General features: G+C 44.7%; 1 protein-coding gene across 1 annotated transcript in view; it reads left to right on the plus strand.

Moving 5' to 3' along the window:
- Positions 1 to 15,179, plus strand: part of LOC102024857 (BMP-binding endothelial regulator protein-like) — a 198,500-nt gene that overhangs the window by 36,185 nt on the left and 147,136 nt on the right. Inside the window, exons 3-5 of the mRNA XM_005412992.1 lie at positions 5,107 to 5,189; positions 8,719 to 8,809; positions 12,498 to 12,580. Coding sequence (XP_005413049.1) covers positions 5,107 to 5,189; positions 8,719 to 8,809; positions 12,498 to 12,580 — 257 coding nt within the window. The remainder of the gene's footprint in view (positions 1 to 5,106; positions 5,190 to 8,718; positions 8,810 to 12,497; positions 12,581 to 15,179) is intronic.

Raw genomic sequence — 15,179 nt, forward strand, 5'->3', positions numbered from 1 at the left:
AAAAACCAACAGCACCTTATAGCACCCAACAGCCTAATTTTCTTCTCCAATTCTGCCTCTTATGCTACTGGCAATAATCCTCAGGTGGGCCTCCCACACCCAGCACCATGCTTACATAGTTCAGCTGGGGATTACAAATTGACCACCATTTTTCAGTCTACCACAAACACGGTGGAGGAACATGGCTCCCAACAGACAGTGATGGGATGCAGTAGACACTGTTGGTTCCTTGTACTGTGGACCACTTGTTCCCAGACTTTATCCCATGTAGACTGGAAGAATCTAAGAATCCTGTGCTGCTTCCAGGCGTTATCATATGTGATCTGTCATTGCTTAGGAAGCGTTTCTTGCCCCACACTTCCTTCTTGGCTTATATGGGTTTTGTACTACACTTCCTCCTGCTAAGCAAAAAGGCAGGATCTTTCACTGCCCTATTAACAGCAAAAAAATCATCCTTTCCTTAAATTTTTAAATCCAGATGGTGAAAATATATAGCCTTTTTGGAAAATCCACTTGGCAGACTTGGCTGTCATTTCACATTTACTTGGACTTAACATGAATTGGATTTGATTCTCTGACTTCCCCACCTCCACCTCTTTGAACAAGTTATTTATGACCCAAATGAGTCTGTGTCAGTGGGTCAGAATGCACAGGGCACATGGACTGTAAGTGTGTTTGTAGGGTACGATTCATGCTAGCCCAAACTGTTTTATATTGATTTTCCTTGCTGAAAATGTCCTTTGTTCATTCTCTGCTTGGCATATGCATTTGTAGTGTGCTAAAGTTTCCTGTGGTCCAACAGTTTACTTGTGTAACACTTCAGGCAAAGGAAATTAAAAAGTATACAGTGAAAGCATTTCCTTAATATGTTTCCAATCAGCTGTACACTTTTGTAATTCAATTTGTAGAACAGGAGAGCAGGGTGTTACTGAGCTCTTTACAGTTATTCAGCATTCTTGGAGAACTCACATCATGGCTCTGACTCTAACAAAACATTTATTGAACATTTTGAAAGTCCTGGATGTGTGGTTGAGGATGTGCTGCAGTGATATCTGAAAGAACCCATGAATTTGAGTCTTTTCTGCGTCTCAGACAAAAGAAGCCTGTGTGAACTGAAGTTGCTTCACTAGCCAGAAGTGCATCCCTGCTGCGGTGAAGCAGCTCTTTAGTTTCTGCATGGTCCTCGCTGTGTATCCTTCCCTCTGTAATTATTGGATTAAGCATTTTAGAATCTTACTAATGAATCTTTCTGCCTAGTGGACTCTTGCATCTTCCCAAAAAGTGAAACCCAAAGTATGGAGGGTGTGATTTGTACAGACTGAATCAAGACTGAAGCTGTGTTGTTCACACCATTATTTCTTTGACTCATTTCCAGGGACTTAACTGGCTTGTTCCTTCTTTTGAGGATCACTAACCTTTAACTTCTGTCTTCGCCAATGAATAAGTATGGCTTCTGTTTTGTTATGCTGATGGGTAATAATTCAGGCCTTGGTAGTTTCAGACTTGTTTACTTTGATAACAAGGAGTAAAATAAAAGTGAAATGGATAGTCATCACCCTTAAAATTGGTTAAGACTTGAAAGGTTTTGTAAAGGTTTTATAAAGACAGTAACAGTTCAAGTGTCTCAGACAGGCGTAGAATTTGCAGTCAATTTCTATACTTTGACTTCCGCTTTTATTTCTTACCATACTTTAAACTTCCCTCTTGATCTTGAGTGATTTTGAGTTCATTTAATCTCCTGTGAGGTTCTTCCTTTCACAGTGTTGAGTTGGTTCTGGTACTTTTTACCCTTTGGTAAGTGTAAACGAAAGTCATGATCTTAGACATTTTGGCTGAGAGTTCATGTCATCATGTGTGATCATGGTTGCATAAAGGATGAAGAAGATTACTTGGAGACAAGACTTAGTTCAGTCTGAGAAACCCAGAGTGGCTGTTTATGCTCAGGAGGGAGAAAGCCTCAGGGACCCAGCAGCAGCCCAAGACCATTGTAATAGTGTATTTATAACTCAAGACATAAGAACAAAAAAATAGAAGAAAACATTTTTGCAGGAGGTTTGCCCAAGGGATAGGAAGGGAGCAGGATGATTTATGATATGACATCATGAAATATGCCCATCCAATCTAGGCAAACTTACTGGAGACTGTAGTAGGAACACAGCAGGCAAAGCATTTTCTGAAACTAAGGTTGTTTTTTGTGTCTTTGTTTTGTTTTGTTTTGTTTTTTTGAGACAGGGTCTTGTTACATAGTTTCAGCTGGCTTTGAACTCACTATGTGTGCCAGGCTGGCCTTAGACTTATGGCATCCTCCTGCCTCAGTCTCCTGAGTTCTGGTATACTGCTGTATAACCTCCTTTTAATTCTGCTGACTGTTGTCCAGCAAATTTGCCCTAAAGTGAACCCATTCATTCCAAGAATCCTGAGCTGATCTCCAGAGAGCACCTTCTTCTTTCTCATTCACTTCAGACACTTCTTTTGGCAGTATCTCCCTGTAACTCCCTCTTTTTGTTTTATATTTTAGATTTGGCAAAGGAAGGAGAGTACAGGGTAGAGGGGTATGGGCTTGGGGCAGGAACGTCATCATGGCTTCTGCAAGAGGATCCTTTGAAACAGCATGCTGAGTGCTCTTAGAACTGCAAGAAAGAGCAGAAAAAAGATTATTCTAGTAGCTTTAAGGATCCAAAGGTGAAAGCTGAGACCAGAAAACCAATGCTTGGTATCCAACCAATACACAATATCATTGAGATGATCCAGTAATGTTGTGAGCCTCCACTAGAAGTTTATGAAGTTGGAGCTGAAGTCAGCCTTGTAGTAAAATAGTCCAGATCCATATGAAAGGCACTGTGGAAAAGACATTGTACCTTTTCCCAAGATTAAGAATAATGAAAAGGAGTAGGAGTAATGCACGTTGAATGAACCCAATGTCATAAGTAGGTTGAATGTGTATCCATGGGGTCTGTTGTTTACAGAGTCAGTTGACAGATGCCTCAAGGGTGCCACGTCTTTGTAGAATTGCTTTATCATTATTAGTTTGATCAGTAATTCTGAGGTAACATTTTGGAAATAGCCGTTCATAGTTTGAGCGGTTTGGGTAGAATGAGTCAGAGCAGCTGCCGCAGTCTCCATAGTAGCGGCTAATGCAGTAGCACGACAATACTTACAATCAAAATGCCCAGAAAGCACTGTTTTATGATATGTTCAAACACTGAGGTAATTGTTCAGGGGTTGAATTTCCCATCCACTCTTGAGTGAGATTGGTGGGGAGCCATGCTTCGGCTGATTGAGTATCATAATGTGTGTAATATTTAGTTGAGAAATATTACTTGTAACACAAGGAGTTAAGGTGGCATTAGCGGGGAAGGAGATATTAAGTGCTTTAAAAGGTCTCTAACAATGACTAAAGACATTATATTTAGTTATCTTGGGTTTGCAGTTAACAAGGGCTAGAATATGTGGATGGGAAGTAGAGTTCATAACATGGTCAGAAGTGTCATGGGCAGATCAGTTCATCTGTGTGTTGATAATTACCAATTCTTATAATACATGGGAAGAAGGGAATAGGTAGGTATTAGAAGGATTTCTCAGTAGGGGAAAAGTAAGTGCCAGAGAAGAAGCATAACAAGGGTCCAGCAACTTTAAAATTTCGTAAAGATGGGCTGCCAGTGTAATTAAAAGGCAAAATATAATCTTAGAATAGACCTTAATACCATCAACTTATGTGGTCTCCAGTACTCTAGGATTAGATTATAAGCAAAATAAATAGTGGAGAAATCAGTAGACTGGCATGAAAGCCACTCCAAATCTAGGGCATCCTCCTATAGGTTATGTACCATTCAGGACAAAAGGGAACACACTAACTGCTATTGGTAGTGGTGACTATGCATAGTGGAGATTTGTTTTCTCTGCCAGGAAATACCATGTGTGGGGTAACAGACATCAACTGCTGGAATAGCCAGAGTGGCTGGTGTCCCTCCCGCAGTCCCTTAGGGAGTCAAGAGATGGCAGTTAAGCTCTGTCTGTACATAAGTTATCATTACAGGGAAGAGATGGTCTTGGGTCTCCCCATGTAAGTAGGTCAAAAATAGGTGAGGTAGAAACATGAGCCCAGTAAATCATGTCACTTACTTGAGGTATATATGTCAGCAAGCTCAGAAAGGTAAGGAGGCTTTTTATCTTTGTAATTTTGAAGTTATAAGTGACTTGCACAGTCACTGTAAGAAACAGGTTTTCAGCAGTGAAGGGAATTCTTGTGCTTTGCAGTGTCTCACCTGGTGCCGTGTGGCCTGGATGAACAGCTTTCATAGGAACTCAAAGAGGGCCTATGGATGACAAAACAGATGTATATCCACTTCCTCAGGTTAATAATTCTATTGGGTCTAGCCATTGTGGACCTGACAGTGGATAACAGTAAAGGACCAATGGTTTTGGCCTGTCCTTTGTGGGAATAAAATGTTTCTCTATTGCAGTGAAACTTTCTGAATTGAATTTTAAAAATGCAAAATAAATAGTGCTTAAACACTTGTTTTTGTAGAGGGAGCATCTCCACAATCCCCCTTTTTTGTTTTAATAATTGGGTCTTCAGCAGCCCATTGGTTTGTTTTACTATTGCTTGACAAGTAGGGTTATAAGGTATACCTGAGATGTGTTCAACATGCCACAGTTGAAGGAAAGTCCAACAGAATTGGAAATATGAACAGAGTCATTATTAGTCTTAATGGGTGAAGGCTGTCCCATAACAGAAAAACATGAGAGTAAATGACATTTAATGTGTTTTATAGTCCTATCTGATTGAAAGATATATATTTCAGAGTAGGCATATCCTATAGAGATATATTTATGTTTAACAAGGGGCTATGATGAGTTAGTCTATTTGTCAAATTGTATTACTTCTAAACCACAGGGACTGACACCTGTGTAAGGAGTACATTGTACCTGTTTTTGGCAGTCAAGGCAAGTGGTAACAATTTCATGGGCCTATTTATGTGTAAGATTAAAAGAATGAATGAGTGCTTTAGCATCTTGGTGAAATTGATGTGAAACAAGAAGCTCCAGAGGTAAAGGAAACCACATTCATTCTTGACCTGTCTTCTCACTCTGTTTCACATCCAGGCTGCACATATGAAGGAAAGACCTACAATAGCTCCTTTGAGTGGCAGAGCCCAGCCAAGCCCTGTGTCCTGCACCAGTGCCAGGTAAAATCCAGTAAAAACAGCCCAGAGAGAGTCTGCAGCAGCTGCTTTCAGCCAACTGAGAGTGAAACCCAAGCAGCTAAACAAAAATGAGAAACAAATGCAACCCCTCCCCCCACTGCAATCTTGTAGTTTATTATGACATTATTGTGACATTTGCCATAACACGACAGGTACAGGATGGATATTGTGTAGGACTTGTTTCCAGAAACACAGCAGAGTGGGCTGCCATTGTAAACTGTGCCTGGAAGAACTCCCGGAAGATGCATATGTCCTTGGGGGAAATACATGTCTTCCTGTGAAATCATCTTTGAGCAAAGCATGAATCCTTCTTAGCAGAAAGGAGGTATTGTTAGACAAGATATGTTTTCTTTCTTTGATTTAGAAAGATTTTGAGCAGAAGCCAATCTGTAAACTGTATTAAAGTGAAGCAATTAGTACACTGTAACCTCAGTGATTTCAACCTGACAAATCTAAGAACCACCAGTTCAGCATCTAAGGGGCCCATTGTGCCTGATCCTTGTGGATTCTGACAACAGCAGTGATCCCACACAGCTCTGATGCCAGCAGGCATAGAACGCAGCACAACAGACCAAGGGGCAATGAAGAATCCAAGATTCAAACTCATTTTCTTCTCTATGTAGAAATAACCTGTTCAAAAGAATAACAGTCTTTGAACTTTAACATTACTTAAAAATCCTTATCTGTAGAGAAGGTGCTGTTAAATCATTTTATCCAAAATCCCTTATTATCCCAGTATTGCATGTGCATTTGAAGGAGGCCAGAAGGTGAATATAATGGATGTTTCTCTCCCATCTCATCTCAAGCACATTTATATTTAGTGTATTGAAATCTGTGTTTTATGTAGTCAGGTTCTCATTAGACACCTACAATAGATCTTCAGTTCTTCATTCAATTAAATGTTCAGCTTGTTTATGCAGTGAGTCTAAGATATTTGCAAAACTAAGCAGTAGTGAAATGGATATAAACAATAGATTCATTGAATCAATCACAGTTTGTTGAGTTTTGTACTCCACATTATAAATTCAGTCAGCTTTCTGGCACAAAGGAACAAGAACTGTGACTTTAATGACACCAGAAGCCTGTAACATTTCCAAAATTTGCACCCTTCCATCTCTACCTTTTTTTTTTTTTCTTTCAGTATTGGGGATTGAACACAGGGCCTCATATGTAGTAGATGTGTTCAACCCACTCAATGGCTGAGCTACATCACTATCCCTTTTTATTTTTTAAGACAGGATCTTTCTAAATTGTCCACACTGGCCTCAAAGTTGTGGTCCTCCTGAGTAGCTGGATTATGAGCATGACCCACGGTGCTCAGCTTACCTTAATATCTCTTCAGATCATATAAATAATTCTCCTTTTGCCCTGCCTCTTGGTCAGTGAAATTTCTACTCTTTAACAGGGGCAACTGAGAGCCATGTTTCTAGTATTTGGTAAATAAGAGGACCACATGCCCTTTGGGATCTGGGGTCACATTCCTATAAACAACCAAAGGTCCTGCAAATCCACAGGTTACTTGGACCAGGGTCACTTTTGCTGCCTTTGGATGAAGATGTTGCTTACATTAAATAAAAACTATCATGCAACAGGGAATATTGTGCTGCCTGAAAAACACATTAAGCCATTACAGCGGTTAACAGTGAGACTCCTGTTGCCTGTTATCTTTGATCATGGGCACACAGATCAAATTATTATCAGAAAAGTCGGGAAACCAGAGCTGCAGAGCAGGGCTCAGAAAGGGGAAGTCACCTTCCAGAGGTGAACCTCACCCTTCCTTCTTCCTCCTGTGCTAAAACTTTCCCTGAGCCCTGCTAGCTAGTAAGGGGTTGTTTCCTTCAGTAAGAAGAGCAAACCTCTGTGAAGGTGTCACAGAAACGTGAGCCTTTGCCCACCAGTACCTTCCATGCCCGCCTTCATGCTTCCTTCTTTAGGAGGATACAGAAGTGATCATTCACCAACTTCTGCTGGGCAGGTCTCCTGTTCTTTCCAGGAATGATGTAATTGCAGTCTCTCTGCAGCTCCTCTGAGGGTAGGAGGTCAGTAACAGAGGACGCAGTGTCAGGCAGGCAGTGAAGCCTGGACTATGCTGCTCACATAACTAGTTAGGTAACCTCTCTGCATTTCTGTCACTCTCCATAAAATGGGACAAGAATGATCTCATTTGGGGTTGCAGGCAGTAAGCGAGACTCCCATTAAAAATGTTCCTGGGAGCTGCCCACCTGTCACAGGTACAACCAGGAACCAAACAGGAGCCAGCAAACCCAATAATCTAGTCTCCTTCCACTTGCATTTAATTCCACTTTCTCATATCCCCCGACAAAAGGAGTTCTAATGGTGGAAAATTTACCTGTATTTTCTCACTTTTAATTTATCGATGGAAGAGGATGATCTGAAGATAACAGACAAGAAGTTCATGCTGGGAACCAAATGAGCATCCATCTGGATTGGAAAGACTGAAGGCAAACTGACCCCGGGTCTTAGCGTTCTGCACTTAGGTAGCTAAGCAGGGGTCCTTTATTGATGCTGTCTGTTACCGATAGTTTGGATTTTTCTCCCAAATGTGATCTACAGCACAATAAATTCCCCTGGTGGTGGACACCTCAGGCCTGGTGTGTAGACAGTTAGGATATAGCTCTGTGGTAGGTTGGGATGACACAGTAGCAGGCACAATGAAGGAAATGGTTTCATGTCAAATTTTCACCTCCATTTTCAGCTTGCTATGCACACCTTCCAAACAAAATGAAACACATCACATAAACAGAAATACACATTCATTTATGAAGTGGGTAGAGAATGTAGAAAAAACTCTTCAGAGGCCAACACTGAAAATTAATTTTAAAATATTGTGGGTATTGGAGTCCCATGAGCAGTAACCTCTGCAGTTTGCAAATGACTCATTTGATTTCATGATTAAAACCTAAAGTCTGTGTTTGACGTTTTCAGTATGAACTCAGATACAGTTTGTCCAATCTCTTCCTTTGATGCTGGAAAAATGGAGACTCAGGCTCTGACTGAGACCTAGTGATGTTTCTGAGACTGCAGAGCTGGTCTAGTTGTTTCTAGAAGGACGGTCAGGACTTATATGACTCAGGGACCTCTGGATGCTACTCGGGTCTCCGTGCTCCAGAGCTAATGCCTTGAAGTATAAGAACAGTGATAGAAAATACAGCCAGCATTGAAAACATAAGACAACTGTGAATGAGCAGCTAGACTCTGCCAGCTACCAACAGACAGCAAGAAAGTCTTTAAAAGAGATATAAAAGGAAGAAAGCAGGGCCGAGGAGAGAGCGCAAGGCCAGGAAAAGGGGAGGTGATGGTGTTTGTCCTCTGAAGTCAAAAGCATCAGTAGACATGAATAAGGGGATCATACCTCATTTGTGCGAGTCCTCCTGGGCCTGATGCCTACCGCACTGCACACTTCATGGGTTTGGGTTCTTCTGCTTGGTTACTTTCCTGAAGTTTAGCTCCTTGACAGGCATCCTGGCTGACTGTGTGCTCTCTTTTGCAGGAAGGCGTTGTCACAGAGTCCCAGCTGCACTGTGTCATTCACTGTAGAAACCCAATGGAGCACCAGGGAGCCTGCTGCCCCACCTGTCCAGGTAGCATCCTCAGGAATTGGGAGGCCAAGAGGCCCTTTGCGCAGGGCAAGACTTGAAATCTCTGTGTCCCTTGGAAATGCACCATTTCCCTTTGCCTGCTGAATTTCCTTACTGGGCCTCTGTACACCTAAGGGTGTTAGAGGGTGCACTCCTCCTCCTCTGCAGGATGATGACCCAAACCTTTCCTCTCCCTTTCCTGAAGGGCATGGCAAGGGCGGCATGAGGGCAGTGTTTTGTAGGTCTTGGCTGTTGGCTTCTCTGAGCCTGGAGGCCTTCTGTCCACTCCTGGGTCCACAGTAGCTTCCCTTTGCTTCCAGAAATGTCTTTTTACCACTTCGTATTGTGGTGTCTTGGCCGGAGCTTGCCATGGTGATAAGGCAATCAGATGTTTTCTGACAACTGAGAACTGTGTCCCACGTGAATTTAGCTTCGGGTTTCACTGCTGTTCTTTTCCGTGTGATTCCACAAGTTGGGCCCACTGTCTTTTGTAGAGAGGCCTGGCCTAGTTGACAGCGAAGAGCTCTTTCTTTTCTAGTGGCCAAATCCTTCCTCCCACTTTCCCTCAGGGGATTGCCAAGGCCTCCTGCAGCTCCACTTGCCCTTTCCCACAAGCCTGGGACTTTGAGGTCAGACATTTTTCTGATCTCTTAAGCACTCGCTGACCATCTAGGACACATGTTCTGTGCTTGGGGTTTTCTCTGAGCACTGCTCCTCACTGGTAACAATACGACCAGTACTCTGCTTTGCAGGGTGACCCTGAGGCCCTGCTCTTCTTTGAGCCTCCTGTGAAGCGGTGAAGGTCCTGGGGGCTCCTCTGCAGACATGGGCACCTCCATGTGGTAGACCTGAGTCCTTTTCAGAATTCGGTCTTCTCTGGTCCTTGAATGACAAGGACAGACAGGTCCCCCCTCTTCTGACTTCCTCGTGTCTTGCACATTCTTCATTCAGCTTCCTTTCACACTGGGATTTCTGTGCAGCTTCTGTTATTGATGAGCTCATATGAAAGCCAAAAGCTGGTTACAACTACACTAATTCTTTCCATAATCCAGTTATTTTGTGTCTGTCACAGTTTGCCCAGTGACTTTCCCTCCTGACGCATGGAATGTTTTGCATCAGGTTACCACATCCTTGAACGTCAGTGAGATCTTTGCCAAGTGGATGAGTTGCTCTCTTAGGCTGCACCCTGGAATTTCCTGGGAACCTAAGTGCTGCATCTTGTACCCAGGCTGCAGCTCAGCCCAAGTACATTAGAATCTGGGTGGGGGAACCCAGCCTCCCTGGTGATTTCTATACATGGTCAAACTGGAGATGGATAACAGAGAAAACTTTGTCATACAGATTTAAAGATTATGGTAGCTCTTACCTGTAGATTCAGCTGTGTGGAGCAGACAGTTGCCTTATCAATGCAGAATCCACTCAGAGCCTCCTGCTGACAGCCAGGGACTCACAAGGAGCAGGAACAACAGCAAGAAGCCCTTAAAACCCAGCACCCCTCCCTGTGGGTAGCATCCTCTCACTCAGGAGATACCTGTGTCCACTCTGCCTGTGAAACATGGTACACACACGGCAGCGTGATTTATCTCAGCAGCTGAGTGCTCCTGTGTGAGCACTTTTCTTTACTCCATGCTTTGGTTGAGTTCTCAGGAAGGAAAGGGTGAAGCTCCACAATCACACACGTTGTGGTCCTGAGTCCTCACCACTGTTCAGAAATGGATGAGGTGTTGGTCACAGCAGTGCCTGCCATGCTCCTGAGTGAGCGAGGACCAGAGGACTCCACACTTTGCTCTCCTGTCACCCCACTGCATACTGTGGGAAGTGCCCAGCTCAGTACCATCTTTAAAAGCTGGTGAGCCAGGGCCATATGCCAGCCCATGACACCTGGGAGGCTCTGAGCCCTAGGTTAGGAGGTCGGAATTCAATTTTGCCCCTTTGCTTCAATTGTAGGGACAGTGTTTGGGATGCAAATGGGAAAGTTCAGAAGCCACCTTCAGAGTTCAGAAGCCATCTTTACCCTTTGTCATGGAGAGCCCTGCACCAAGCCTCAATGCAGCAGAGGCCTCGGCCATGTCCTTGGATCCAGGGGGATGGTGTCTGTCATTAACCAGGGCATGGCACTGCACATGATGGCAACCATTCCTGGTCTGTGGTCGGTTTCTTCCAGAAACTGATTTCAGGGTATTTCTGCCCGTCTGCTCCTTCCCCTCTGTCTGGCTCTTTGCTCAAGGATGGTGGGTTGTCATGGGAACCATTTGAACAGAATTTCCTCTGAAAATCCCCTGACCTCAGTGTCACTGTAGATTGCTGTGGTTAGTCTGTCTGGCAATCCGGATGTCAGAGTCAGAGGTGTAAACACACGAACGGATTGGAGACATTTTGTTGGATGTGCATTTGTAAAGAGGCGACTGGGCATCTGCCACTTATGAACACTGCTGAGACACAGCCACCAGGGACCACGCTTACCATGTCTTCCATGTCACTGAAAACAGGAAGGGTGGCTGGCGCTGGCTTTGGGTGTGGGTATCGGAAAGATCTTATTCCTGGAACAGTTTTAAAATTCACTTTTACTTGCCTTTTTGGCTTCAGACTCAGCAGTACTTGTCTACACATCTTTCTGTGGAATAGAGGATGGTGCCCGGCTTTAAGATGGGGCAGGAGGGGCAGTGCTCACTCCTCATTGGGAACCAGATGCTCCATAAGTGGAGGTCTTCTGCTGACAATTTTAGCCAATGGGCCTGGGGCACTTCTGTGTCCTGCACAAGAGCCCATCAGCAGCTCACTGTCCAGCACTATGAGTGTGATCCCAGCTCTGACCAACTGCCTTGAGAGGACAGTCCTGGGGAAGTTGGCTAGTGACCAACAGCCTCCATGGCCCACATGATAGAATTAGCAGCCAGCCTGTACTGCAGGTCACTTGTGATTCTGCTTTAGAATATGGCAGTGACCCAAGCATCTTTCTGATGAGCAGAAACATCCTGGGTTTTGATCCTTTCATTGGCCAGTCTTGGTGGGGGCCAGAGCTCTTTATCACATCCTGATGGGGCTGCAGGCCCACGGGGTCACTGCCAACCCCACCTCTACATTTTTCTTGCCCTTGCACTGGGTTTGCTCCACAGTACAGAAGGAGCCTCAGAACCGACTTTGAATCCCAGATCAGCCACCTGTGAGCAGGGTGAATTACTTTCCCTTAGGGCCACATTCCCCTCACGTGTGGAGAGAGGAATGGCATCCCTGCTCTGTGAGGTTGCTGGGGAAGTGAGGGGATCAGGTGCGGGAGGTAGAAACTGGAAGCTCCTGGCTGCATCAGCTCTTGATCCCATGGTTGATCCCTCCCTGGCCTCCAGTAGCCTCTCCTGGTCCCTCTGGGGTTTGGGTCCCAGGAATGGCCAGCATGATCATGACAGCACTCCAGGAGCACAGGGTGGGGCTCCCTGCTGTGCATCTGCACTGTACCCACAGGCTGACTCAGGCTCCCCTGAACTTCCTGGCATCTTTGAGATTTCCGGTCCTATGCCAGCGTCTCGTTCTCATGCTCTATTTTACTCTACAGGTGTCCGCTGACCTAAGAGGATACTGCTGGGTGGCTGGGGTTGGGGTTGGGGTTGGGGTGGGGGTGGGTGAGCAGGGCAGGGAGGACCGTGTTGCAAGGACGCTGCTCCTGCCTGGTTCTGAACTCCACTCTGCTTTCCAGGCTGCGTGTTTGAAGGCGTGCAGTACCGAGAGGGAGAGGAGTTTCGGCCAGAAGGGAGCAAGTGCACCAAGTGTTCCTGCCTCGTAAGTCTTGCGTGGATGTCACCATGGTCCCTGGACTTGTGGCTGTTCGCTTGTCCCCAGGCAGTTGTCCCATCTGGGTACCGTGGACACTGGGCTGGGTCACCCACATGGTGGGGCTGATGTGTGCCTTGCGGGATGTGTAGCAGCAGCCTGGCCTCCACCCTTAGTTCCATCTACAGCCAGCAGGGTCAGCAGGCATCGCCCGGGTTCCCTGCAGAGCAACCTGGCTTCCAACCAAGGATCACTGCTCTAAAGTATGAGGGAGCACAGTCTATGCTCCTCTGCTGCCTCTTTTTGAAGAATTCTGTGGATTCTTGTTTCTCCGGATAGAGGAGCTTTCTGCAGTGCTGCAGTCAAATGGGAAGCAGGTGGACATTCAATGGGGGAGGGTATCCTGTGAGACGCAGACAGAAGGAAATAGCCTATAAAAACTGGCTCTAGGGCAGAGGAGAGATTAGCAAGGCAGGGCCATAGATTTATCTTTCTAAACACTGTGACTTTTAACTTATATCACAAGGTCATCTTCAGAAACCTTAGGAAGACAAGAGGAACCTGGCCTGCATTACAATTTTAAAGGGATCTTTTTATCAGTGTATTTAAATTTGGAGAGCAATCACAGGTGGTAGCGGTGATGGTGTTGGTAGTTATGGTGTTCTGGTCTTATGCAGTGGCCCACATTACTTACAGTAGGGAATTGGTACAGTCATGCGTTTTTGTTTTTTGATAACGCACAATTTCTAAGTTACTGGTTATTTAGTATACATCTTAGAATTTTAGAAAGGAAATACATGGCCAACTGAAGCATCTTAATTTCACCAAAGCAGAGTCATGCGTGGGCCATGGTAAATCAGAGCATCTGTCATTTCTCTGCCTTTCCTTCCTCTTCCAGCATAGGCCCTCCATCCTAGAGTCCAGGGTAAAGCCCTGTGGCAGAAGGTGACAATGATTGTACAGAGGATGGTAGAGGGAAGGAGTATTGTGTATCTCAATGTAAAACATATGTAGTGTATGTAATATATTAAAACACAAAAGCAATTTACTAATGCAAGTGAAAATAACTTTGCATGAACTTCCAGGTTTTCTTGCAGATCATGAGTAGTTTTATGTTACTTTTTATGTGTGTGATTGCTTTTACTGCCCATTTCTCAATGTTATTTCTTTCATATAGACAGCCATAACATTTTCTGGTGGTAATAATAATTATGATTATTTTAGTAACCTCATTCTTTTGGGAGTGGGTGGAGGAAAAATAAAAATGCTTTGATAGGAAATTCTGAGTGTGCGCCTAGAGGGATTGTCCTTCTAATGCAACTGTGCTGAGGGCAGACGGCTGATCCCCACATGGGGAAGGGAAGGTAGAGGTGGCAAGGAAGAGGGAAATCCTGTGGCTGTATCATGACACCTTTCGGAGCTGTCCCAGGGAAGCTGTCTCAGAAATGAGCTTGGGGCTTAGGTTCAGGCATTGCAGATTCTATCTACTGAGGTGTTCAGATTTCACATGCTTTTGAACTTGATGTCTTCACAGAGAGACACATCTGGGGCTGGGTTCAGGCCCCTGGGTGTCCTGCTTTCATTTTCTGTTGAAAAAGTAAAATCCCAAGGGTGATATTATTTGGCCAAGCTTTCCTACTTCCTGGGCTCTCTCCAGCATACATAGTCTCTAACCTCACCTCTAGGCTGAGTCCAATTTCCTGTGTTTCCATAATCCCGGTGTTCTTTCCACACTCTGTGTTGCCACACTGAGCATTTAGTGTCCCTGACATTGGTCTCCGGACTCGGAGAGCAAAGGGGCCCGAGGACGGAGTTCCTGCTGGGAAACAGGGCCGGGTGAGGGATTTGGGGCTGAGGTGGGTCACAGAGCAGCCTTTGTTTTTATGAACACAGAGGTTTGAGGCGTAAACTCACTTTTTGGAGTTTGCTATTGAATTAACTTAGTTTTTAATATTCTTTCACTTTGCTGTCTCTTGATAGCAGTATCTTGGCGGCAGTGGCCCTGTCTTCAGGGGCAGCTGTGGTGACATCCGCCTGATAGTGTCTGATTCTCATGCACGGCTGGGCTGTGTAGCACCAGGCACAAAACAGGGCAGGGTTGTCTAGCTGCAGACTGTGAGTTCTGGTGAGTCCTGTGTAGTGGGGTGTGAGGGGCCATATTGCTGAGCGAAGGGCTGAGCTGAAAAAGGGCAGAACATAAGGTTCAGGATCTCCATACAGAAGAGGATACGTACAGAAACCTGATGTGCTTTGATAGAAAGAGAAACATTAATGCTATAGAGAGAGGGATGTAAGCACATTTGTGCCTTGAAGCAGGACAGTTGTCCCTCATCATCTACTAGGAATTGGTGTGAGGACCCACCACGGACACCAGTACCCACAGATGATCAAGTTCCTGTCTAAAATTCTGTCATGTTTGTATGTAACATGCACACCTCCCTCCCGTGAACTACATCATCTCTAGATCACTTGTAATACCTAAAACAATAACACCAACACAGATGATACATGAGTATTTGTTATACTCTATTGTTCACGAAATGATAGCAAGGATAAAAAGTCTGTATGCTCGGTACAGACACAAGTTTTCCCAACCATTTTCAGTCTC

This window comes from Chinchilla lanigera, unplaced genomic scaffold, assembly GCF_000276665.1.
Source record: "Chinchilla lanigera isolate Chin_1 unplaced genomic scaffold, ChiLan1.0 scaffold00159, whole genome shotgun sequence".
NCBI classification, from domain to species: Eukaryota; Metazoa; Chordata; class Mammalia; order Rodentia; family Chinchillidae; genus Chinchilla; species Chinchilla lanigera.